This window comes from Falco biarmicus, chromosome 14, assembly GCF_023638135.1.
Source record: "Falco biarmicus isolate bFalBia1 chromosome 14, bFalBia1.pri, whole genome shotgun sequence".
Taxonomy (NCBI): Eukaryota; Metazoa; Chordata; class Aves; order Falconiformes; family Falconidae; genus Falco; species Falco biarmicus.
In genome coordinates, this window is record NC_079301.1 from 11,750,629 (window position 1) to 11,775,523 (window position 24,895).

Genomic DNA, 24,895 nt, shown 5'->3' on the forward strand with positions numbered 1-24,895 from the left:
GGAAGGCGGGGCGGGGGTGCGGCCTCCCCTCCCCTCCCCGTCGGCGGGAGGGAGCGGCTGCGGCGGGACGCGAGGCCGCCATGAGGTACGGGCGGGGCGGCGCTGCCGGGGCGCAGGGGGCGCGGGAGGCGGGAGGCGTGGGGGGGTGTCATGGAGCGAGGGCGGCGGTGGGGCGGGTGACAGGAGCTGCGGGACCGGTTATGGGGGGCTGGGGCAGTGGAGGTGGCAAAGGGGGTCCCTGGGCGTTTGGGGAAGAGAGGAGCTGCGGAGGTGGCAGGGGGCTGTGGGGGCGGGGGGTGGCGGTGGGCATGGGCTGACGGTGGGGCAGGGGGTGTGGCGGCGGCGGTGGGGCAGGGGGTGACGGTGGGGCAGGGGGTGACGGTGGGGCAGGGTCTGTGTGGCGGTGGCAGTGGGCAGGGCATGTGGTGGTGACGGTGGGGCAAGGGGTGGCGGTGGGGTTCATCTGGGACTAGAAAGCCCCACACATGGGTAAGTTCACGTGCGGGCTGAGGGGGCAGGTGAGCTGGGGGGGACCCTGCTGTGGAGTGACGCCAGAAGCTGAGGGTGATGGAAATAATTGGCAGTGGGGTTTGGGCAAGGCAGGGCCGGTGCTGGGATGGAGGGGCGGGTGCTGGTGGGGGCCAGGGCAGAGGCTGGCCCAGGGCTGTGCGAGGACTGGCCGTGTGGGGTGGGATCCGAAGGCTGTTTTGGGAGGGCAGGGCTTCCTGGCAGCCTGTGGGGACCCCATGGCCCCTGGCAAGCGGAGCTGGTGCAGCCTCTTCTCCTCACTGTGGATCTTGGCACAGAAAACCCCAAATATCGCTAGGATCCTGCTGAGCGGCTGGCAGCCGTGGCTACGTGATGCCAGAAGAGCCAGCAGCCTCCCTGCATGCTGTGGCATGTTGCTGGCATCCGTGGATCCCCCTGACCTGTACCAGTACCCCCCAGCCTAGTGAGGAGGTGCCACCTCCCGGTGTGCCCCCCACGCGCCTGCTGGAGGTCTGCGGGGGGCTGGCACCGTGTGCGCACCATATTTTACCAGCACGATTTCCTCCTCTGGCACTGGTGACAGGAGCGGGGGTGGAGATGGGGGGAGCCCGGGGGAGACACAAATGTGCAACTGCAGCATCCTCACTCTCATGGCTGCATCTCTCGCACCGCCTCACAGTTGCCTTGGCAACCTCCTATCGATGGGGTATTTATAGACAAGGCGAACGCGTGTTGGGAAGCCGGAGGGGGGGACCGGGACTGGGTGGGCGTCTGCTAGGTCAGCCGCTGGCTTCAGGCTTCTCTTGGCTTGCACGGCTGTGTGGAGGCAGGAGGGATGCTGTGCGGTGGTCCAGCTTTTCCTACTCATCGGAGCTGGGAGAGGTGGTTAGGAATTTGTGTGTGGAAATAAAAATAAGTGTCTGGGATGTCTGCCCTTCTTGCAGGCATCGCTCATGCTTGTAGGCTTGCATACACCTGCCTTATTGTTGCACTGGAATAAACCATCTCTGAGCTGTGACACTGGGTGCATTGGCACAGATGCTTAGAAAAAAGTTAAAGACAAAATCTTCCTGATGCATTAAACGTGTTGCCTGATGATGTGGGTTATGGAGCTGGAGGTCCTGACAAATGTGATCTTGAATATTCTTCCGTGTGTCTGTTCTCCTGTCTGTCAAAGGGGGAGAATGCCTGTAACAACGAGTGATGCAGAGGGTTTGTGTGGAAACTGGCAAGCTTTCTGTGCCATGTGTTCTTTTGTCCTGTGAGTTTTGGTCTCTTAATAAAACCTGATGTCAACAAAAGCAGGTCAGGTGGTCCTGCTCAGAGCTGACAGCCTTTGGGGGAATGCATGGATCCAGAGACCTCTCAGCTGCCCTCATATCCCCCAGGATGGCTCAGAGAAGTGGGGTTGGATGTGCAGTTTCTCAAGAAAAGGCCTCCTGGTGTGGACTGTGGGCGCTGGAGTTGGCAGACCCCTCCTATGTAATTCTGGTGCTCTGCTGCTTTCCCTCCTGCTTAAACTTCAGACTGAGGTTTGCAATCTTAGTTTCGCAAACTGTTGGAAAGAAGCTGCTTTCTCCCTCTGGAGACAGCTCTGGGCTTGCTTGGCCTTTTGCCGCTTTTGGTGCAGGAACCTCAGAAACCACAAGAAACCTGATGTTGGCAGGGAGAGGTGCTGGATTTACTGGGAAGGTGGCTGTTGGTGAGGTGTGGTACTGCCTACTGTGGTGGCGTGCAGCAGCCGTTCTGTGGCTGGATGCCCACCTTTTACCTGAAATGAGAAGTGTGTTTCCAGCCCTGCTGGCCCCACGGACAGCTCTGTGCTGTCCCTGACCTCGCTCCAGCTGAGTGGATTCAAGCACTTTTGGGATAACTCTCAATGTCTGAAGTCCTGGATCTGAGATCAGCATCTGCTTTATTTTCTGCTGTTTCTAACTGCATTTGCTCCTTCATCCACAATAAATCAGTGTAGAAGCTGGTTAGTCCTGTCTCTGTCTCCTGACAGAGTCGTGGCTTTGCCATGTCACCCAAGGTGAGAGGAGATGAGTTTGCCCAGGATAGTCTGATTGGTGGGGCATTGAGCACAAGGAGAAGACAAAGAGTGGAAAAACAAGTGAGTGAAACTCCTGCGAGCAGAGTAGAATATACTCCTCTTCTGCAGGACTTTGTTTCGCTCTTGTGGGGTTTTGTTTAGTTTAGTTTTGCTTTTGAAGCACAAAAGGTGCTTTTCCAGCTGGAGAGCTCTTGTCCTGGGTTTGTGGGGAGCTCTGTCAGTCTCGCTGCTGCCCTTAGCTTGACCCAACAACCTTTAGGAGATGCATGTCCTTTTCTTTCCTGCTGTGTAGTCAGCTTTATGGCAGTGCAGAAAACAGTATGGCCATGCTTGTTGCAGATTCTGGGTGGGAGTTGCGGATGTGAGAACTGGCATGGCTGTGAAGTTGATTTAAAACAGGATGACTGCTTTACCTGTATCCATCAATCTCTTGTGGAAGGCAAGAGCACCAGGTTGCTCCCAGCAGCTTCTGACACACAGGTCATCTTATCTGCTGATGAGATACAGGGACTGTCCTTCATCCAGTTCTTCCCTTCCTGCTTTGCTTGTTTGCAGCCCTCTGGGCTGCTAGGGCAGGACCCTGGGCGGGTGAGCAAGTATGGTGGAGGCCTGCCCTGGGCTGCGAGAGAGCTGAGGGTGCCCTCAGCCCCTCCAGCCACGCAGTGAGTGGGGAGATGGTGAGTCCTTGGCCCTCTGAAGAGGTGCTGCTTGGCTGGGGACTGTCGTGGGTTCGCCACAGCGCCCTGCTTTCTGCATGGATCTGACCCTGGGTGATGGAGGTCTTGGGCTTCAGGGGGTGAAACTGAAGCTGTCAGTGACTCTCCTGTTTTCTTCCCTGCAGGTAGGCAGGAGCCCCCTGTAGCCGAGTGAGGCAGCATGGCAAGTAAGTGTTCCCCAGTCAAGACGGAGAGATGGCGGTGGTGCTGGAGGAGAGAAGGGGGATATTTGGCAGCCACCTCTCGAGGAAGGGGTGCCTGTGCTTTTTTGGGGGTGTTACTGTGGGGAGCAGATGCCATCGGCTGTTGTCACTGGTTGAGGCTTGAGGTCTGGCCTGACCTGTGCTTCTCTCTCTCCTGTGCAAGGTGGGAGTTGAGGTGGTGCTGAAGGGCTGGCCTCTCCAGGACTCCCGCTGCACTGCAGCATTTCTTTATTTGCATGATGCTTGCTGTCCAAGGCAGGCCTCCCTGAGCCTCTTTGAAGTGTCTGGCCCCTCTGCAGGGGTTGCCAGTCTGTGCTGACATCTAGCAACAGTGTTCCTCTTGGCCCATGACAGACATCCCACGAGGTGCCAATCCTGGGGGCCACGCTGCCTTGTAGCCTGTGTGGCTAGTGGCACGAGGGCTCTGCATTCTCAGTGGATGGGCAGCTGTCTAACTCGGCCCTGCTGGGAGCTCGCTGCATCTTGGTGTCTGGAGGAGTGCCTGGCAGATGGAGCTGCTCGGGGCCAGCAGCTAAAGCTGGGCAGAGACGCGTGAGGATGCAGGGTGGAGGATGGCGTGTGGTCTGTAAAGAGCTGGACTCGACCCTCCCTCCTCGCTCTTACTGGGCAGCCTGCACAGATGTGATGCAAAGTGATGGGAGCTCAGGGAGGACGGCAGTTATGAATGGGGAGATGTAGAGATCTGGCTGGAATCTCCAGATTTGCTCGAGGTGTCGCCAGAGCCAGCTATGAAGGTGGAGGCAGTAGCCACTCTGGGCAGGAGAAGGACCCCAGGGATGACAGGTATGCCTTCTTTCATTATCTGTGCTATGCTAGCTGGGGCAGGCAGCAGCGATCTTCGGGCAGTGCTTTTAAAAGGCAGTTTTAATCTTCTGTTAATGAGGAAGGTACCTAGCTGGGTCCCTGCCTTCCTCCATCACTGCCTTTTCTCCCTCCCAGGAGCTCAGGTGCTGGCTCACCAGCACTTACTGGTTGTGGGAGATGTCCCATGTGGTGGCAGCGTCCCCCGCCAAACAGTCCCCTTTGTGGTGACCCTGACATGCAGAAGGGGCATGTGGTGGTCAGCGTATTCACTGTCGTGTGCTCTCTGGCAGCGTGCAGCAATGGCTGTCCCTCCGCAGACACAGCTACGTGACACTCTGCAGAGAAGCAGCCCCAGGGGTGTCCCCCCACGCCGGGCAGCAGAGCTGTGGGGCAGCAGAGCTGTGGGGCAGCAGAGCTGTGGGGCAGCAGAGCTGTGGGGCAGCAGTGTGGCCCAGCCTGCCGCCACCAGGGGCCAGCAGCGCCTCGGGAAACCCAGCAGGGATGCAGTGAACCCGGCTCCTGCTCCTGCTTCCCCTGCCTAAAGCTCTGATCTTTCCTGAGCACCGGTTCTCCAGCTGGTGTGGGGAGGCTTGGAGAGGCACAAGGGGTCAGTACTGAGGCTGCTGGGCCTCGGGAAGTCCCCTCTGCCCCGCGGTTTGGGGACAGTACCTGCTTAGCTGTCTGCTTCTGGTTCAATTGGGGATCCAGGCTGGAGATGAGAGGTGGCAAAGCTCTTGTTTCCTGAAGGCCACTGCTTTTCCTGCTGTGGTCCCCAGGGCACGTGGGTGGTCTTTGCGCTTTTCCATGCAAAACAGGGGAGGGAGCAGCGACTTAGTTTCTGCTTTTCTGCCATTTCCAGGTCCCTGAGGGAAATTGGATGAGGGGAGAGGCATACATCTCCATCACAGCATGCTTTTAGTTGGACATTGCTGGTGATACCTGCCTGTCTGTTTTTATTTCCCGTCACAGTGGCCAGTTCAGCGTGGCAAAGCAGGGAAGGGGTCAAGTGATGTATCTGCAGGGATGAAAACCCCTGACAGTGAGATCTGTGGCCAAGCTTGTTGCTCCAAGGTGTGCTGAGGAAGTTGGAAGGAGGCTCAGACTCAAGTGCTGAGGAGGGGAGAGTTGATACCGCAGCTCGGTCAAGGCGGGAGGCAGAGGAGGTGAGGCCAGACTTCTCCAGCAAAGGATGGGACATTTGCAGAATGGATGGTGTCTTTGCAAAATTTCATCTCATTCTGGAAAGGCTCAAGAGAAGGTCAGCCAGTCAACTTGCTCCCTCTCCAGCCAGGATAGCCCTCGTCAGCTGTGGAAAGCCAAGGCAAGCTGATCCCTGCCCTCCTGCAAGATGCCTTCTGTGCCTCTTGAAAATGCTTTTTTGGTTGTCGTTGTAAAAAGAAAAACCACAAAAGGTTTGCATAATAAAGTTGATTCTGAGGGAAGGTCTCTGACTCACATCATTCATGCTGCTCTTCATTCGCACCTCAGTGGTTCAGCCCTCTGCAAACTCTCTCACTGAAGTAAGCCATCAATAAATCATGGGGGGACAACGCACCTACACAGCACAAAAAGAGCAAAGTGCCTGCAGGCATGGGATGGTGTAGCACAGTAGTAGTTGCTTATGCCAGGGTCTTGTCCCTGCCTTGATATTTACAAGTACTCTCACAAATACCTTGCTGTATTGTTTTAGGAGCAGGATACATGGAAAGTTAAGCAGAAGGAAACCTGCTGGTCTCTCTGGTAAAAGGCTCCTAATGGAAGAAGTTGGTAGCTTTTTACTGTTGCATTTGATCTTCAACCAAGCTCCTTGCTGAAGGAGTATTTTTGTGTTACAGCTGAGCTGGTCTAATGGGAGTCTCCATTGCCTCCTTGTCCTGCATCTGTTTATGCTGCTGCAGTGTGAGTTGGTTCGTCTGGTTGATCTGATGGAAGACTGAGCCTGAGGGTGAAGGAGGTAAATAGGTTTCTGTGGATCAGCCAGCTGAACCGATTCATCTTCCTCAAGGGAAGCAGCATGATTACGTGGCTTGGTGGGAAAAGGTGGTGCCAGTCTACTGCCGAGTGTGTTGAGCTGCATTACAGAAACTCTTACAAAATGCATGCATGGGATGTTTGGCTCCTGGAAGGATTGTGGTTTGTGTGGAGTTTCTGCTTTCTGGGCAACTTGTTTGCCTCTCCTGTGCTGCTGCAGGTCGTGGTAGGTACTCGCTCCCTGCACCCCATGCAGGTCTCCCTCCTGCAGTGTGTGGGGGGAGAGGCTTTGAAAGGGCTGTGTCTCTTGCAGGCAGGAATGTGCTGCTCCTGCTCTGTCTGGCTTCCTGACTGCGTGCTCTGTGGGAAGATCTGATGTGGGCAATAGAGTCTCCCAGGCTTTGGGAGCGGAGGAAGGTTTGTGAGGCCTCTGCACCAAAATGCAGTAGGGATGAGAAGAGAGGTTGCTCAAGCCCCTTCCAGTACCTGAATCGTGACCCCCTGTGCTGTCCCTGTGTTTTGGGATGTTTGTCCTTGTTGGGCCCAGGCCTGGGAGAAGACACAGTGGTTTCTCTGGGACCTGAACAGCATCCCTGAAGCCAGCTGAGCTTGCATGACCCCGCAGCAGCTGGCAGCAGGGACACCAGCTTCCAGCAGGCTGTCTGCCCTCCTCCTAGGGGACTGTGGAGGTACGAAGCAGGAGAGGAGGCTCTGGGGTGATGTGCGGGGGGACTGTGGGATGATGCGCACTGCACTGTATGTTGTGAGTCCATCTTGGTGCTGGCCCTGTGTCATGGCAGAGAGCTCTGCATCCCGGCCTTGTAGGGTCTTGCTCACCCAGTGGGATCTCCCTTGCCCTGCAGCAAAGGTGCAGGAAAGTGAAATCCTGTCAAGGGCAAGAGATTGAAAACAAGTGGTTTTGGAGCCTTCTGTCTCCAGCTGCCCTGTGTGGTCTGCAGCTGCTGCTTCCAATGTCTCTAGCATCTCAGCCCTGCTGGAAAGGATGCTTCTGGTGCCATATGTCTCCAGGCAGACCCCAAGATCCCTGTGCTCCTCTGCTCTCCCTCACTCTGCTGTGCTAACTGAATTGTAGCCCTGGGCTTTCGGTGTTTCGAACGCCTGTATCACCAAAATTCTGTGGGAAGCCAGGTTGGAAAGCCTGGCTAGACAGAGGCCAAATGTGGGGTTGTCTCTGCTCAGCGTGTCTCTACCTTCTGTGTTGCAGTGTTCTTGGGGGCCAGGAATGCCCACTCCGTCCTGAAGCGCTTTCCTCGAGCCAACGGCTTCCTGGAGGAGATCCGGCAGGGCACCATCGAGCGGGAGTGCATTGAGGAGGTTTGCAGCTATGAGGAGGTCAAAGAAGTGTTCGAGAACCAGGAGAAGACGGTGCGTTTGACCTGCCCTGCTCCCCAGGGGATGTGTGAGAGCTTTTGCCTTAGCAAGTGGGAGGCAGAGAAGGGGGCAGCAGCCTCTCCTGTTCCCTTTGTCCTCTTCTGTCCGCAGGCAGAATGCTGTGGCCTCACTTCCCAGCACGACTTTCCCTTCCCAGGCAATGCCCTTAACGTGGTATTGCCAGGACACTCTGCCCGCGGCTGCAGGTTGAGCTGGCACTGCCATGGCACATGTGGGAAATCTGTGCTGTTGTCCCCGACTGTCCACGCTGGGGCTGGCGTTAGCCAAATTTCTCCCTGCTTGGTATGGGGACTGTTGGCCGCTCTTGAGGGATGTTCCCGTGATCTTTTGTGTTGGTTCTCACAGCACCTCAGGTGCTGGCAGCTCTGATGAGAGTGGTGGGGGACGGCTGAAAAACCGCCTCTTTTGTGGGCCTAGGGAGGGCACTGATTATTGCTGGTGGTGGTCAGGGGGTGCTTGTCCCACCTACAGCATATGATGGTTGCTTCTCTGTTCTGCCACAGATGGAGTTTTGGAAGGGCTACACCAACTCAGTCTACTCTGTCAAGGACCCCGGGCACAGCACGGAGCGCTCAGACGCTATGTACGTGGTAGTGCCCCTCTTGGGAGTGGCTCTTCTGATAGTCATCGCCCTCTTCATCATCTGGAGGTGCCAGCTTCAGAAGGCCACCCGCCACCGCCCTTCCTATGCCCAGAACCGTTACCTGGCCAGCCGAACGGGACGCAGCCTCCCCAGGGTCATGGTGTACCGGGAGCGGTCGCAAAGCCAAGGGGAAACGCAGTATCAGCGAGAAGCGAGCAACCGGGTGGCTGGAGATGGCAGAGCTGGGGGCACCCCCCAGCAAGATGGCACCCTCTACCTGCCGGAGCATTCGGTCTCCGTCCTCTCCAGACTGTCCAGTGCCACCCCTCCGCCTTCCTATGAGGAGGTGACGGGGCACCTGGAGAGCAGCAGTGGCGAAGAGACCAGCGTCTCCTACAATGACCCGCCGCCCAAGTACGAAGAGATTGTGGCCAGTGCCCCTGCTGCAGGCAAATAGTGGGTCTGCCTCCCTCCTGCCTCTTCACACACTTGTACTTACCCACCCACCCTCCCTTCGCTGTGCCCGGGACCCCCTGCAGGTGCCACTGGGCACCCTGTCTCACCTGTACAAGCTGGTGCCATCACACAGTAGCCTTACCTTCCTAACCAAAAATAGCTGTCCCCAAGTGGGGTGAGGCTGGGCTGCAAGGATGGCTCTGGAGCCGTCCAGCCATCTCCTGGCCCTCACTCCCTGCTCACGTAAGTGCTGTAGCAGCCAGAGCAGAGTGGGAGCTTGTTCCTGGCTCAGTGTGGGGGTCTCCCCGTGATGCATTTGATTTCCTCACTTCCCCCTCAAACAGACATAACATTTTTCATGATTAAAATAGCCTCGCTGCCTCCCCGGGGCACTGCTCAGCCTTACCCCATGTCCTCGCTGGGCCCTGTTTTGCTGCGAGGGGCTCTGATTAGGAGTTGGGGATGCAGGAGCTGTGCGGTGAATTTCTGCCAATCCCCACAGTCGGTGCCCATGCTCTGTGGTTGGGGACAAAGTGCTTCCCTTGAGTGGATTTGCTGCCAGGTGGGAGTGGGGAGCCTGGTCCATCCTGTGGTGCCTGTAGCAATACTCACTGTCTGGAGATCAGGGAAGAGCAGGCAGGGAGGTGCTCTCTGATCTCCTAAATCCCTTTGGAAAGGGGGAAAGGCTCATGGTGGTCTTGTACATGAGGTAAGTGACTTTGGAGTAGCAGGTCCATTTCCCAATGCTCTCTGCTTTCTCCCTGTGGGGTGCTGGGCAGCTGGAGGTCTGGCTGCAGCGGAGCTGGCCGGCAGGGTCATCTCTTACCTTGACCAAACGTGGTCCTGTGACTTTGAGCGGTGGGGATGCTCCTCTTTCGTGGAGCATAGCCTGTCCCGTGTCTGCCCCAGAGGTGGGGTGCCAGCACAGGGAGCCTGCAGATGGGCCAAACCTCCCCTCTCCTTACCCCAAACCTCTCCATCTTGCCTGGCCTCTCTTTGTCCTCCAGAGCAGGTAAAGGGGAATGTGAAACCCCAGACTCCTCCAGGCCCCTCTGGTGAGCAGAGTGCTTGGTGGCCGTGGCATGGGAGGGCCTGCTGACAGAAGTGGCTGCAGAGGTGAGAGCTGACTGATCAACCACGCCACGATCTGGCGATGCCGGTGGGTCAGGAGTAGGGCCAGACCCTGACTGGGTGGTTGTGGTGCCAGGGCAGAGAAGAGCCAGTGTCCCCTTTTCTTGGGCAGCTGCTTTTGGGGTCCAAGCAATGGAGCTGTCTTTGCCCAGGCACGTCTGATGGGTTAAAAAGGGGATTGCGCTCACCAGCCCCCCAGGAGTAGCCGAGAAGCTCCCAGCACTGCCACCCCTCCTTGTTCACCCCAGCACCAGTGTCCCCAGCACAGAAAGGCTATTGTACATCCACCGGCCGCCTGCCCACCGCCCGGTCCCAGCAGTGCTCTCACAGCGGGTGCTTCAGCCCAGGGCTGAGGCTTGCTCGGTGCGGCTGTTCCTGGGGCGGGACACGCGGGGCTCGAAGCTGCTGGCACCTCGTCTGTCCCCTCCCAGACCTTTACTCTGCCTTTCGGCCTTAGCAGATCTGGGTTATGGGAAGACCTGACAGCGAGCATTGGGGTCAGAGCCTGGAAAAAGACCAGAGGGAGCCAGAAGGGCGCTCTGCATCCTCTGTCTTTGATGCTCGGTCATTATCCCTGCAGTTTGTATTCTGTAAAACTTGGTATATTTGTGCAAAAAAAGGTATTTATTAAAAAAACCCTCACTGTCTGAGTGGCACAGGGTGGCTTTTTCCCACAGAGGGGATGTCTTGCTGGGTGCACCTGGTTTTCCATCTTGTGGGGTTGCTGGGGCTCAGCTCTGTGGGCCAACAGAAGCAGCTGTGGGAAAATGTCACCAATACTCCCCCCAGGCACGGCTGCATCACAGTCCCCAGCGAGGAGGGGACCATCTCGGGAAACTGGGTGTGTGCACTGCTGTGGCGCTGGGAGTGAACCGCACGCATCCGACACGAGCTTTTGACTTCCCTGGGCACTTGGTACAACTCTTGGCGAGAGTCCTGTGAGCCCTGACCAGCTGGTAGGTGACGCAGAGGGATTTTCTAAGGTCTTTGAGGGGATTTAGGTGCACAAGTTGTCTTGCTGTTCCTCTGTATGCTCCTAAACCTCTTAGATAATCCCCTTTAAATAGCAAGACCAGGGCAGCGCGGGATTTATTTTAAGCCCTTTCAAAACCAGATTTTACGGTCAGGTCTTGGACTCTGTCCCCATTCAGAAGTGTTTAAAACTGTCGTTCATCCCAAATGGATCACTTTATCGCCGCGGCCTCCATTCTCCACTGAGCAGAGATTTGCTCTGGCACAGCTTGGCACTTGGATGGCTGCCGTCCCGCTGCCAGCCGGGCTCGGGCGGTGGCATGGGGACACATGAGCCATGGGCAGCAGCGCTGGGGTGCCGAAGGAGCTGGGCTGAGCCCCCACCTTGCAGCCTGGGTTGGTTTTGCCTTGCAGATACCCGTGGGCATAGGGACACCCCCCCCCCGGGTGAAGCCCCTGGGTTTGCATCCCCCCTCCCCAGTTTTGCCCCTGGCAAGAGCAATCCTTTCGCTCCGGTAAACTATTTGCGCGATGACCTGCGGAGGGGGGGCCGGCTGCTCCCGCGCAGGCGCCGCGCTGATGAGCGGCGGCTCGTTAATTACCTCGGCTGCGGCTTTAAGAGCGGCGGGCGGGCTGCCGGGGGGCGGGGCGGGCATCCGGGGGGCGGGGCGGGCTGTCCCCCCACCCCCCCGGACACAGCCCCCGCCCGGCTGGCAGCGGGCGCGGCTGTTGACAGGTCCGGTAGTTGCCTCGGACTGCAAAGAACAGTAAGTGGTTCCCTGCTCCCCCCTTTGCGAGCCGCAAAGCTGGTGGGTGCCGGGGACGGGACGGGGCTCTGCGGGCAGCCCCGGTGGGGGAGCGGCCCTGGGGGGCGAGGGGCGGGCAGCCGCCCCTGGGAGGGCACGGGAGCCCCCCCCCTCCCCGCCCCGCTGCCGTCCGTGGCCGCCTCCTCTCACCCACGGCCCGAGTTTCTCGGCCCTCCGCGGTGCTCGGAGCTGGAGCCGTGTCCGGGACCCCCGGAGCCCTTCGTCCCTCGGCGCATCCCTGAGCCGAGGCTCGGGGGGCGCAGCGGGGTCACCCCGGCTCTGCGGGGCCGCCTGCGCTCCGCGGCTTGGCCGTGGCGGGCTGCCGCACCCGAGCCGGGGACAAACCCCATTCCCCGCCTTGTTTGGGCCCCCCTCTGCTGTGACAAGGGACAGCCCCAAGCCCGACCCCCAAAACTGTGAGCGAGGTCAGCTCCTCTAGCAGAAGGCTGCTCATGCCAGCACCCCATCCTGAGCGGTGAGGCGGGGGGGTGCTGGGTACCCCTGCCTGCCTTGTATGGAGCATCCCGGGCTGGGGAGGGATGCAGGGAGGGAGGCTGTGGGGTTTCCCTCCCCAGGGCAGGTCTTCCTCGCTGGCAGAGCTTAAACCTACTCACAGGCTTAGTGAGCTGGAAATTCCCTGTCACTGCAAACGCAAGGAGAAGTGCCAAAGCAGAGGCTCAGAAGCAGTCTTCTTCCACTGGCAAGGGGGGGGTTGCTTGGCAATAGCTGGAAAAAGCCCTGGAGAAAGTTAAAGGAGGAAATCCAGCCACTTAAGCATTTTGTTCTTATGGGTTTTGACAGCCAATTTTTTCCCCCTTTAGTTAATAGCTCTCGGAGCCTGCCTCTCACTCCCATCCCATCCCTCTGCTCTTTGGGAGCTGCAGCAGCTTCGCAGGTGATCAGAAAATGAACCCGTCTGCCCTCTCCAGATTTATTGTTATTAATATATGCTGCTTTCCCAGAGAGCAGGCTGAGAAAGCAACACAGGGTGTTTGCTCCTCTAAGGCACCAAAAAGGTGAAGGAGAAACCCAGTGGTCTCCATGGTTGTGGTCTGTGAGGCTGGGTCTCTGATGCAGGTTTCTCTTGTGGGACTGAAGCCACTTTGTGACTTTCCCAGGACTTATTGCCCCACTCCTGAGTGGAAGGTTCCTGCAAAAATCCACTTTCTTCAAGATTTGGGGGAGAAGCAGGAGGGGGGTGTGTGTGTGTTGTGACACCCATGGGTTGGTGTCACCTGTGCCAGTGTTGGGTCTGGGCAAGCTGGTGGAGAAGGTGTGGGGCAGCCGGGGGCTGCTGCGCCCCTGCACTCCACATCTGCAGCAGCACTGCTGGGGCAGACCCAGCTGCAGAGATGGGGATCTCCTCTCTGCACAGCCGGAACCAGGAAACTGCTGCAGCTGATGCTGGGCACATTTCTGTCTCTTCAATTAAAAGGGTTTAAATGATAGAGGAGGAGGGAGCAGCGTGAGGTAGGTGATCACTGGAAGTGCTGGTTATTGCCACATGAACCTGTTTGGCTGCCCTGGTGTACCTGGAGTTACAGGGCCTGGCTGGGGGATCCATGGCTTGGGGGCTGCGTCTCCCATGGCCCTTTGGGCTTCAGGAGTGGCGCTGCTCCCCAGGGATTTCCCTCTGCTCCTCTCCCCTGGGTGATATCCCAGGGGGTGGCAGGGGGCTGGGGCAGGCGAGAGGCTCCAAGCACCCTGAGAAGCTGCAGCAGCGAGGGTGGTGGTGGGCAGCCATGGCTGCAGCCAGTTGGGAGCAGCCTGGTGGGCTGGAAACGCAGCGTCAGAGACCTGGCTGCTAAATATAGTTCCTGGACATGATCAAAGAAGGCAGGGCCCCTGCACGCTGCCGCTCCCTTGCCTCCTCTCATTTCCCCTGCCTTGAGCTCTGAAGAGGAAGATCTCTCCTTTCTCCAGCTGTTTGGGCTGTGCTGGAGCAGGTGGCTGCTCTTATGGTGGAGATTTTCACCTGAAGCAAAGGGGGAACCTTTTGGGGCATGACGAGCTCACAGGGTGACAGCAAGGAGGGTGCAGGGGGTTCATGCATGTGGCATTTCTGGGATGTTGGGTCAGGCTGGGATCTGCCAGCCTTGGTAGCCCTTGCTTGTTGGGTTTTTCTCTTCTGCTGCAGCTTTTTGAGAAAGAATAAAGAGTGCATATGCTGGGAGCCAGGAGGGTGTTTTCTGGGGCTTCTCTCCCAAAAATCTGTTTATTACCCTCTGCTTGCATCACTCAGTGAAAGTGTTGGGACCTTGTGGCCCCAGAGCACTTCTCAAAGCCCTGGGATGTGGCAAAGGGGAAGCTGAGGCACAGGGCAATTGTGCGCCCTGAGCAGCTGCAAAGCCCCAGATAGTGTCAGTGTCCCATGTCCTGCTCCTGCTGTCAGATGCCCCCAGGAGCAGCGAGAGCTGGGGACTGGGACCGTCCTCAGTGCCAGTCTCCTTGTGGAGGAGAGCCAAGCTGGCACTGACCTGGAGGAGCTGACGTGTGCTTTGCCTTCCCCTCTGGGACGATGGTTCAGCATTTGGCAGCTCTGCTCAGGGCAAAGTCCGTCATGTTCAGCTTGATGTGGATGATGGATGGAGGACATGAGTGCCGGATTGGGTGGGGAATGGGGTATGGCCCTGGGGAATACCGTGGTGGATGTGTCTGCAGAAAGAGTTTAGTGCTTAGCTTTTCCTGTGTAACCTGGAATATTATCACAAAAAAGTGTGTTTTGTTTTTAGAAAACCCCATTTTTCCGTGAAGGTTTATGAACACAAAAATGTGCTCCCAGCCCTCAAAAAAACCTTTACTTCTGGATGGAAAATATTTTTTTTTCCAGTAGGTTTTGGGGTATACTGAACAACTTTTCTCCCGCAAGTGTGCTGAACTATTGTCCTGTCCTTGCTGTCAGTTGAGACAACAGGGGCTAAGCTCATGCTTTGCTCCCAGGACACACAGGAATTTTCTCTTTTCTCACCCTACTGGGCAGGAGTTCCCACCTGCAGTGGCCCCACACCCTTGCCCTTACCAGCTGGGCTTAGTGGGACACCCCATTCTCTGGGACAACCCCGACAGTGTCTGTCTTTTGGGTTGTTTCTGCCTGTATTGTAGCTGTTTTACAGCACATGGTGTCCCTGTGCGGGTGCCAGTTTGCAAGAGATGCTTGCTACCACTTTCACTCAGCTTTCTTTTCCTCTGTGTGAAACCCCAGGGTGTGCAAGCAATCTGAGCAAGTCAACTGAAAAGATGTGGCCATTTTGGGGACTGGATCTGAACCGAGCCCGCTGTGACCTGCTCTTCACAGAAGCCATCAATCAAAGGATGCAGGTTCCCAACAGGCTGAAGGTAGCAGACAGCCTCAGCCCTGTGGACGAGGAGCCAGTGACAGAGGATGGCTCCCCTTCCTTTCAGATGCACATCCCTGATAGGATTTCTCTTGCAGGTAATGTCCTGGGTTGTCTTTTGGGGTGGCTGAAGCTTAGTGGGGTGCTACAACATCCTAGGGAGTACAATCCCTTTATGAAGCCCCCAGTGTTCTGCTTTGCAAGAGAAGAGGATAGGGGCAGATATTGTAGTCACCTTTCTTCTAGAAGGTAGCCCAGGATGGTGGAGAGATGCCTGGGGAGAGGTGGGCAAAGGTGGCCAACAGAAGGCAGGAGGGTTTTTAGTTCCAAAAGGTGAGGAGAAAATATAGAGGCATCTCCTTCCACATCTCTTACAGTTCCCTTTTGGCCTTTGGTAGGCTCCCTGCTTTGGGATGCAGAGACATATGGCCCTGCCTCTTTGAAAAACAGCTCCGAAGCTTCACTTTCCTGGAGCAGTGTGTCTGGTTGCTTTCCAGTCCATGTCTCTCTGGGCTGTCCCGCTGCTCACACCTGCAGGACATGGCTTTTGATGTACATCTAGTGCTAGACATAGGATTGGCTCCCCTACATGGGTGGTTCTCTCTTCTCTCCTGTCCTGAGGGCATTCAGGTCGGCTTAATTCTTCCCTGTCTTCTCTCTGTAGAAACAGATGCTGGTTTGAGGCCCAACCTGCAGAAGAAGGTCCCCTCTGTTGTGGTGCACATGTCCCCGGATGCCTCTGGGCAGCCCACCCACCTCGAGGAGCTCCCTTTTCTGCATGTAGCCAACAGATCAAGCTCCCAGAAACGCAAACGATTGGTACTGTATTGAGAGTGGACAGGGTTGCCTGTGGTGGGAAAGGGGAGCAACCCCAGCATTGGGTTTCTCCAGAGGTCTGTTACCATGCCAGGCCAGAATTCACCTTCCAGAGTGCTGCCTTCCCTAGGAGGTTCTAGGAGCAAGGGGGTAGGGGTGGTGGGATCTCTTTCGGTCCCATAACCAAGATACACCTGCATGCTGGGGCATCGATTCAGCCAGATCTCCTACTGCATTTTGCAAGCAGGAGTTAGACTGGGGTAGGTGCAGTCCCCCTATAACCTCTTTCTGCTGCTTTTGAAGTCCCCTTTCATCCACTTTTTCTCATGGATGAAGTACGAGGTGGAGCTGTTTCATCATTGCAGCATAAAGGGTGCTGGTGTTAGAGTTGAAAGCAGATTTTTAACTTTGTGTGAAACTAATTTTAAGAGAGGCCCCTGACATGGGCAGCAAAGGCTGGTTTTGGGTGCTGGAGCTGCCAGTCTGCCTTCTCAAGTGCTTTCACCTTGCTCGGATTCAGGAGCTGTTCCCGGATGCGTTAGGTTCAGGATTTCTGATCTGAATAGAGATCATATCAGCAGGCTCCTTGCTGGTGACCCTCGCCCTGCTCCAAGCACGTCTCCTCACCCGCTCCAGCATCAGGTCACCAGCTTCGGGGCTCATGTAATGCTCCCACCACTGACTGCTTTCCCCATGCTGATGGGCTCCTGACACTGCAGATCACACAGGGCACCGAGCTGGTCTCACCCTGTGCCAGGTCTCTGAGCTAATGGGGTTATGTTTGGTGCCAACAGGGCCACCACAGCAGCAGGTCACGGCGGGAGAGGACTCCAAATGACTGTGCCCAGCTGGCCTTGCACAGCCCAGGCCAGCACCACGAGCGGTGAGCACAAACCCAGAACTGTCTGGGGCGGGTGGGGATCAGCATCTCCTGTCATCTGTGCTGCTTTGATGCTCTCTGGTGTTGATGCCCCGAGGTGGGGTGTATCCAGATTGGGGCAAGACAATGCCTGGCAAGTCCTACTCTTGCAGAAGAGGAACGTGATTTCCAGTGTCAGAGGGGTTTGTGTGAGGCAGCATTAAAGGCGCTGCGTTGGCTCCCAGGGTGATATGGCAGAGTGCTGCAGGCTACGGGCAGGTGACCACTGGCAAAGGAGGCACCAGGGCTTAAGTGGGTTTCTGCAAGCGTTGTTGAAACCTGTGGTACCTTGCGGACAGGGTGGGCTAAGGGCACACACTTGCTTTTCAGCTGTTTGAGTGTAGCTTGTGAGCAGTAGCGTGGTGATAGTGATCCTCTGCTCATGGCCTTGGTCTCCAGAGTCTTCCCAGTGGATAAATTGTCTCTAAAGTAATCCCACAGCAGAGCCACCGTTCTCCCTAGAAGTCTACAGTTGTCCTGGGTGGCAGGAAAGCTGCCACCTTCAACCCCTGTGAGAGCAGCTGGTAAAGCTCTGGTTATCACAGAGCCACGGTTGGCTTTGGAGGAGTCAGGCAACTGCCTCTGAGCCTGGGGGCCACTGGAGGGGTTCTCCCACCTGGTAACACAGTGGTCTGGGTGCTGATGGCATTGTCCAAAGGTGCTTGGAGCTGCTGAAGGGATAAAGGGCACTGCCAAATGCCAGGCTATGCCTGTGTTGTACGAGGCTAGGAAATAACAGGCATGATTCTGTTGTGCACCCCAGGCTGGATGCGTGCCCCCTGCCTGTGCGCAGTGCCCCTCTCCCTGTCCTTACGGAGATGGGCAGGATCTACTCCATGCAGAACATCTTCAGGACCATGTACCTCCTGGGCCAGGTGCTCTTCCACCGTGTCTGGGACTCTCTGCAAGGCTCAGTGCCATCCAGGTGACTTCGGCTTCTGTTGAGCCACCTCCCTGTCATTCTGCAGGGACTTGCCTTTGCCTCGCTAAGGCGTGAGCCAGGCATGAGCTCCGTGAACCGCAGGCTGCGCAGTGCAGGAGCAGGCTGCACGCCTGTCCCAGGCTCTCGCTCTTGCCTGTCCTGTCCAGCAGCTCTGGGTGCCTGGCCCAGGAGTGCTTGGTGCAGCCAGCCTGGGTGCATCCTGCTAACCCAGCCCAGCTGGTTTCTCCTGCTTAGCTTAACACCGGTCCCCTGGGCACCCTGAGGGATCTAACACCGTCTGTGATGTTGCTGGGATTTCAGCTGCTCTTCACTGCTAAGCAAGTGCTAATTTTTATGCATGCCTTGGTAGCTCGATGGAGAGAAATGTGTGAAGGGAATCAAAATCTAGAAAAGACAGCCTGACCCAGGTCCTGTCCCTGAGACACCTTCTCCTTCAGGCTCCCAGTACCCTTGGCTGTGTCTTGGTTGATCTTAATTAACATTTTCCACGAACTGGCTCCACCAAGACACTCATCTTGTAGCTGATGCCGCTGGCCAGGGGCCAGTATGGCCACGTGCGCACTGGAGCAGGTATGCAACAAACTCGAGTCTCTCCAGATGTGCTGGAGCAACTATCTCCACCGTGCTCTTATGTGTGCAAGTGCAGTAAATTTAACACATTCAAAGACAACTTATAGCCTTAAGGTGTCCCCACTGCTCAAAGGCTGCTGAGTACCTGGAGGAACATCCACATACTTCTAATTCTCCTTGAGCAAAGCCTCCAGGCAGAAAGGGAGGAGAGTGAGCATCCATCTTCGGTTCCCTCGGTGGCACATCCTACCTTCCCTCCCCAGCTGGCAGCAGAGCTGGCTTCTGCCTGTGGTGTCCCTGCTTTTAACCATAGTAGGCTGACTGTCTTCAGATAGCGCTTTTTTTTTTTAAAAAAAATAATTATTTTCTTGTAATGAAGCCTGGACATACTAGCAGGTCTGGTTAGTGGCTATGTAAGACCTTCTCCCATCAGCAGCAGAGGAGGTTTAGGCCACGGTACCACGAGAGGTGGTAGCTTGTGGAGCTGCTGTAATGCAGTGGGGTGAGTCCTGGGCCTCTCCCCAGGTCTCCATCTCCCTTTGAAGCCAGCCACCTTGCAGTGCCTCTTCTTGGTACTTCAGATGCATATAGTATCTCTTCAATAGGGCAACTTTGTACCCCTATGCAACAATAAAAATAAAAAAAAAATCACTGAGCTGACTTTTTTTTGTCCTGAAATTTTAGTAAAGAAAGTATGATCTAGGACAGAGACTGGAATATTTGCCTGACCGTGACCTCTTGAAGGGTATGAATCATTGGAAGGTAATTTCTAGCCTGTACTCTAAGGGGTGTTCACCTGCATCAACAGATTTTTCAGTCAAAAGCTGCAGGATATGTCCTTTTTTAATGGCTCTGTGCTGGGGGAAATTGGATTTTCTTTCTGTTGTTACTTTCATTTTACACTGCAGCTGCTCTACGTGGAGGTATTATCTCGCAAATGTATTTTCAGTGAGAGATTCACTGAATCTCCCCATGCTGTTCTGGCTTGTCTTCAGCGAGATCAACATCATGTTGCAAACAGGAATAAATACCCTCTCCTTCCCCAAGGTCTCCGAAGGAGCAGTGTCAGACACTGATTAACCCATACGGTGTCAGCGAGTGCCCATGTGAGTTGTCGGTGTGCATAGGGGAGTTTTGGTTATAGAAGAACCGATGTAGGGCTGGGCTATGATGATAGGAACAACAGACCGAATGTGGCAATTTTTGTTTTTCTCACTGTAGCTCAGCGCTGCGGGCCCTGCAGCAAGGCTGCGTCTCTAGGGGATGCCCTGGAGATCCGTGGTCTGTGTTGCCTCTGCCAGTGCAGCAGCTAATCCCGATGGTGGCCTCTTTGTTTCCAGGGATCGAAGAAAGTGGTGCATGCTTGGGTTGCTTGTTTACATTTCAAGTTGTGGGTAAAATCTGCTATAAGAGCAAGAAGTGATACCTTTTTTGTTGGTGGGTGGGGAAAGTGAGTTTGTGGTATCTGGAAAATACTGGAGAGGAACAAATCCTTGTCTCGGCAAACACAGGACCCTTTTCTGCTGGCTGATGCACTTGCTCAGATAGTTCCCCCCAGCTGATGGCCGCTTCCCAGCAGCGGGATGCTCACCTGCTGGTGTAAATGAGATCATCCCTCCATTTCGGCATTGGCCCTGTGATACGTATTTACCTGACTGGCTCTAAAGGTGATTTATCCAACCCTCAAAGAATTCCTCTGACTATAGAGAATGGATACTTGGTAAATATGTTTTCTCTCTGTTGGACCTCTAAAGAAATACAAGCATGTGTTTTCCCTGTTTTCTGTCATGGCATGTGCTGTATGTTTTGTTGTCATCACTGTGTGATGCATGGTGGAGGGGTGTAATTATGCATGATGGGGGGTTAAGAAGAGATGAGTAGGTGCTGTGCAGGTGCTTTTTCCTCTCTCCTGACGCTGCATCCAGGCAGCACATCCTGGGCACACACGCGCTGCCTGCATGGCTCAGCTCCCCGTGGCAGTGCCGCGGGTGCGGGAAGGCAGCTGCACCTCTCGAGCAGTATTTGTCAGTCTGCATCTGTTTTTCTTCCCCAGCTCCCAGGAGGCTGGCCCAGCTCCAGAGAGTGCCTTGGAGGAGGTCGGGGTGGCTGAGATGGCAGCAATGAGGAAGCAGGTGAGATGGGGGTGAAGGGCTGGAAATGTTTCCTGGGAAAGCCACAGGAGGGTGGGTGAGTAGGCTCCAGGGGTCTGTTGCTCAGGCTGGTGTTGCCAAGCCTAGTCCTGGCTGATGTTGCAGGTGGAGAAGCAGGGGAGAACTTATATGTGTGTTGACCCATCAAGCCCCTACCCTGCGGGGCTGTAGGGCTTCACCTGCTGGCAATAAAGGGCTCACATGCTCTTCTAATGGGAAGGACCTTTTCCTGAAGCATCTTCTCAGGACCTGAGGTAGTGCTTCTAGTTCTCCTACGCAAGATAGCTGCTGCTCTAGAAAAGGAGGACCTGAAGGAGATGGCAGCTCCCATCCCTCCATCCCTTGCTGTCCCATGTCTCTAGGATGCAGCCAGTGTCCTTCCTGCACTTTGCTGCAGGGCTGACAGCAGTCCTGCTGTTTCTCTTGCAGTTGATGAAGATCTCAGGGAGGCTCCGTGTGTTGGAGGAGCAGTGCAATGCCTGGCGGCAGAAGGAGGCCCTGGTCTACTCTGTGATGATCTCCGCCTGCCTCATCAACACGTGGCTCTGGCTGAGGAGATGACTTTCCATGCCCTGACCACCCCTGCCCAACCCTGGCAGGGTGGGTGAGGGCAGGGAGAGGATCCTTGCTCATGTACTTGCAAACAGTAAAACTATGTTTCTTAGTAACTTGACCTGCTTTTTGCACTGTAGGCCCTTGAGGATCTGTGTCCTTTAGGCCCCGCTTACAGTGAAGGTGCCATCTGTCCCCATGCTCTAGCACTGGAGGCGGGTGAGGGAAATGACGGAGCTGGACCTTGTGCCACAGCAGCTAGAGACGTGTATCAGGGAGAGGTGGTGTACAAGGAGTATGTCCCAACAATCAGAGTCCCAGGGCTGGGCTGTGGCTGGAAATGCTGTGTGTACTCCAGCAACCACCTTATATGTTTGATGGGGTGAGTGCTTGCGTGGGAAGCTGCTGTGAAGAGGCTGGGTCTCACAAGAAACTGGTGGCTGCTACGGAGGTGTTCCAGGTGAGATGAAAACCCAAGGTGTTGGGTGTTTGCAGACATGGGGTCCTGTTAAGAGTCCTAGACTGTGGTGGGCCCAGTTCCCTGACCACATCCTGACTTGGACAACTCAATTCTGACCCCATAAAAATCCTCAGCCAACTGGTGTGGTCTGTTCCACATCTTCCACCCCAAAAGCTTCTGCAGAGTAGTTGAGTGTTTTTAAACTGCTGGTGGGTTCTTTCTTCCTTGCACAACTGCTCTTAGGTGGAGGTGGTACTGCCAGTTCTCCCATGCCTTAGCCCCTGCTATGGAGGTATGGAGCTGGAAGAGCCAGGAGCCCCCATCCCTGCAGCTGCTGCTGTGCCACTGTCTCCTCGGCTCCCATCCTGCTCGAGGCTGTTCAGCAGCAGATTTGCAAATGTTCAGATCCAAAGTGACTGTAAGAGCATTGCTGAGGTCTGGTCTTATCCGAGAGCTTGGCTCTTTCCCAGAGAGATTTAAATAGGAAACCTCCCCACAGTGACTCTCCAGATTATAAGACCTTGTACCAACAGTGATAGCACCAGACAGGCCATGGAAAATTGCCCACTTGGGCAGCAGTAGATATTTGTTACGTTGCCAGTGCCAGAGGGCAGGATTGCTCCCAGGTCTGCTGCCAAGCTGTAACTTCAGTGATGGTGCAAGAACTCAGGTGAGGGGAATTCTTGGCCCAGATGCTCTTTAGCTAAAAACAAGCCCAATTCAACAGCTTTGCCATTTCTTTCGTTCTGTGGAGTTTAGGTAATTCTTGGATCCGAGGTGCCTTTGAGATGCTTTTGGTAGTTCACCCAGAACCTCTGCTGGAGTTGTGCCTGCAGGCTCAGGGGCAGGTTTTGGCATGGCTTAACAGGACCTCTCTGTTCCACCTATAAATAATTGTAGCTGGATCTACAGGTCACCCAGATATCCCAAGAGCTTATTTATAGACATGGATGCTTGGGTGTTTTCTGCCTGCAACCGCATCAAGCATCAGTGACTGTAAATCTGGCAGCTGGACATTGACTAATAAGTAACTGTCCCACAAGTAATTGCAGGTCTGAACCTGTGGCTGATAGCTTTGCTGAGGAGAGCACTGACATTTATTGTAGACCAGGATGGTGTGGTGGACTTGGTGTGCTGTGGCAGGGTGTGTGTAAGGGGTGGGAGCACTGGTGCAAGGGGGGTTCCTGTGGCTTGTGGCTCAGGGATGTGGTCAGGGTTACCAGCGGTCCTTACACAACAGGTCTGTATAAGGGGGCTGCTGCTGTGTGACTCATGCCAGGAAAGCAGGTAAATCATTTGGCTGTTTTTTCTTGTCTGAGAGCTGCAAACGTGTTTTGGAGGAAGCTTGTGGTGTTTTGTTGTTTGGTTTATTATTATTATTATTATTATTATTATTTTGAGCTGTATTTTAGGGTAAAAAGGGCTGACCCATTGGGGGTCACACCACCTTCAAGTGTGGATTGAAGATGTTTGGAGGGGGGGTGATCAAACTGTATGTATTCTCACAGCTTAATTATTGGCAGGTTGAAGAGGATACAATATGATTTTTATGTAAAGCATAAATCCTGGTATAAATCTGGACACACTGACCTATAAAATGCATATTTTAATAAACTCCGTGTGTTCTGGATGTGTTTCTTCTATGAATTGTGGAGTCTTATCCTGGTATCCCAATGGAAGAGGACAGGTAAGGTTTATTCCCTTGGCAGCGGGACTCTGACCTGGTGCTGTATATCTCAGCCACGCATGCTTATTTAATCAGCTACTGGATTTCTGACATCTCTAGAGCTACAGGCTGTTTGGCCCACTGGTGTAAAACATGCATGCTAGCTGCTCTGGCTGGGGGGATCTGGAGGAGAGTTTCTGGTTAATGCTGTCCCTGTTGCGGTTCTATGCTTTTATTTATTTTCTTTCTCTCTTCCCTGCCTCCTCCTCCTCCTGGCTCTTCTTTGTCCCAGGGCATCATGTGTGGCAGGGCTGGGTGTCTCCTAGGGTCACTGCCACAACGACGTGGAAAACGAAGTGTCTTGGTGCACTACGGTGGTTGAGGGAGCAGCTCCTGGAGTTCCCGTGTCGCTTTTGAAGGCAGCTGCAGGCAGGGAGCAAAAGGAGAGCTGGCAGGGAGACACGTGCTTCTGCTGGTCCTGGTCTGTGAGCTGTCCCCAGTGCTGCGGTGTGTGGTGTGGGGACAAGAGCAGCGTGATGCGTCCCTTGCTGATGGGTGCTCACTGGGGAAGCACCCACTGGCGCTGCCAGCAGCCCTGGCCAAGGCTGCAAAAATTCTATTTCTTCCTGCAGGCTCCCTGCTGTCCAGGTTTTCAGTGAGATCAGAACAGGTGGGATTTAAGGCTTTGAGAGAAGGAAAGGTGAACCTTTGATAGCGAAGGGACTCCTGGTGCTGGTGCTTTCAGATCAGCCCTGTACATGGTACAGAACTCCATGTGCACATTAGGGACTGATCCAGCCTCAGCCACTGCTGGAGGAAGGGGGTAAAAATTAACCTCTTCCTTATTGCCTTGAGGATGCAAAACTTTTTGCTAACTCATTATTAGAATGGTTTTGTGAACAAAACACAAGCACAGAAACTGGTGAAAGATGCATTTCATGATCATCTTCAAACTCTGCAGCTCTCTTCACCGGCACTCCAGAGTGGCAGCCCACTGGGCCTCCTCCCTGAACATGAGAAGAGGTAACTGGATGGGAGGGTGTTAAAATGTGGCTACTTCTGCAAATTTTCCATCGTAGCAGTAGCTGTGGTGCAGCCTGTGAAGCAGGGAAATAGTCTCCAGCTTTGTTTTCCCTGGGGCAGAGGGCTGGGAGGGGAGCAGAAGCAGATGGCCCTGGAGGCAATCCCAGCGCATACCCTTGTGTTCGGGGACCTGAACCTGGCTGTACCTGTCCCTGGGTGGGCAGTGACCCTTCCCAACGTGTGCTGGGGACTCAAGAGCCACTGGACCTAGAGCTGCTCAGGATGGCTGAGATCTCCAGCCATGGTCTGCCTTGAGAGATGTCTAGGGTCCCTCTGGTCACCCAGGAGGTGGCAGGTGGAGAAGGGGATTCATGGGTAGGGAAATGGAGCATCCCTGAGCAGCACATTTTCCTCCTCCTCTTTCATCCCCCAGACACAAAGCTGGCTGCTATTAACTCCTCTGAAGTGCGCCTTGCTGCTCAGGGCATCGAGGATGCTCAGGGGATGGGCGTGCTGTAGTGACGAGATGCACACGCGTGTGTGCATCCTCCCTGTGTGCTGCGGAGGCCCCTCTGCCACTGCCAGCGTGCTGCCTGGCCACCTGCCTGCTTCTCTGCTTGGGCAGGGACGAAGGGCAGGAGGGCAGGCCGGTCCACTTGTGCTAGCTTTGCTTTGCAGCTCAACACACCTTGTGAAAGCCTGACTGCTCTGGAGACAGCCCAGGAGGCTCCTGGGGAGGGACGCTCCCCAGCCACCCCTCTAGCCTGCGCTAGGCAGCAGTCAAGTGTTGAAGGCTTCGGGGGACGCCAGGCTCGTAAGTGGACAGTGGTGGCTTCTTGGCAG

The 24,895-nt window shown here is 55.3% G+C and overlaps 2 protein-coding genes across 12 annotated transcripts; both read left to right on the top strand.

The window, feature by feature from the left end:
- The first annotated feature begins 4 nt into the window (after positions 1-4).
- PRRG3 (proline rich and Gla domain 3) lies at positions 5-10,487 on the top strand. 7 transcript variants are annotated; one of them, XR_008825558.1, is made up of 4 exons: positions 5-85; positions 3,384-3,425; positions 3,625-4,265; positions 5,256-5,728. XR_008825558.1 is itself a non-coding variant. In XM_056360099.1 (4 exons), the coding sequence occupies exons 2-4, from the start codon at positions 3,419-3,421 to the stop codon at positions 8,708-8,710; spliced, it is 705 nt and encodes a 234-aa protein (XP_056216074.1). In that variant the 5' UTR covers positions 5-85; positions 3,384-3,418; the 3' UTR covers positions 8,711-10,487. The 7 variants fall into 7 exon arrangements, 1 of the variants encoding a protein (XP_056216074.1); XR_008825559.1 differs by having other exon boundaries at positions 3,816-4,265; XR_008825557.1 differs by having other exon boundaries at positions 4,093-4,265.
- Positions 10,488-11,040: 553 nt separating this feature from the next.
- On the top strand, positions 11,041-22,993 carry FATE1 (fetal and adult testis expressed 1). 5 transcript variants are annotated; one of them, XR_008825555.1, is made up of 7 exons: positions 11,041-11,208; positions 14,821-15,051; positions 15,618-15,772; positions 16,564-16,652; positions 17,452-19,921; positions 20,255-20,333; positions 20,781-20,838. XR_008825555.1 is itself a non-coding variant. In XM_056360093.1 (7 exons), exons 1-7 carry the CDS (start codon positions 11,133-11,135, stop codon positions 20,910-20,912), a joined length of 924 nt encoding a protein of 307 aa, XP_056216068.1. In that variant the 5' UTR covers positions 11,041-11,132; the 3' UTR covers positions 20,913-22,993. The 5 variants fall into 5 exon arrangements, 4 of the variants coding, with proteins under 4 accessions (XP_056216068.1, XP_056216071.1, XP_056216070.1 ...); XM_056360093.1 differs by having other exon boundaries at positions 17,452-17,613; positions 20,781-22,993; XM_056360095.1 differs by lacking the exon at positions 11,041-11,208 and adding an exon at positions 11,235-11,327 and having other exon boundaries at positions 17,452-17,613; positions 20,781-22,993.
- The last annotated feature ends 1,902 nt before the right edge of the window (positions 22,994-24,895 follow it).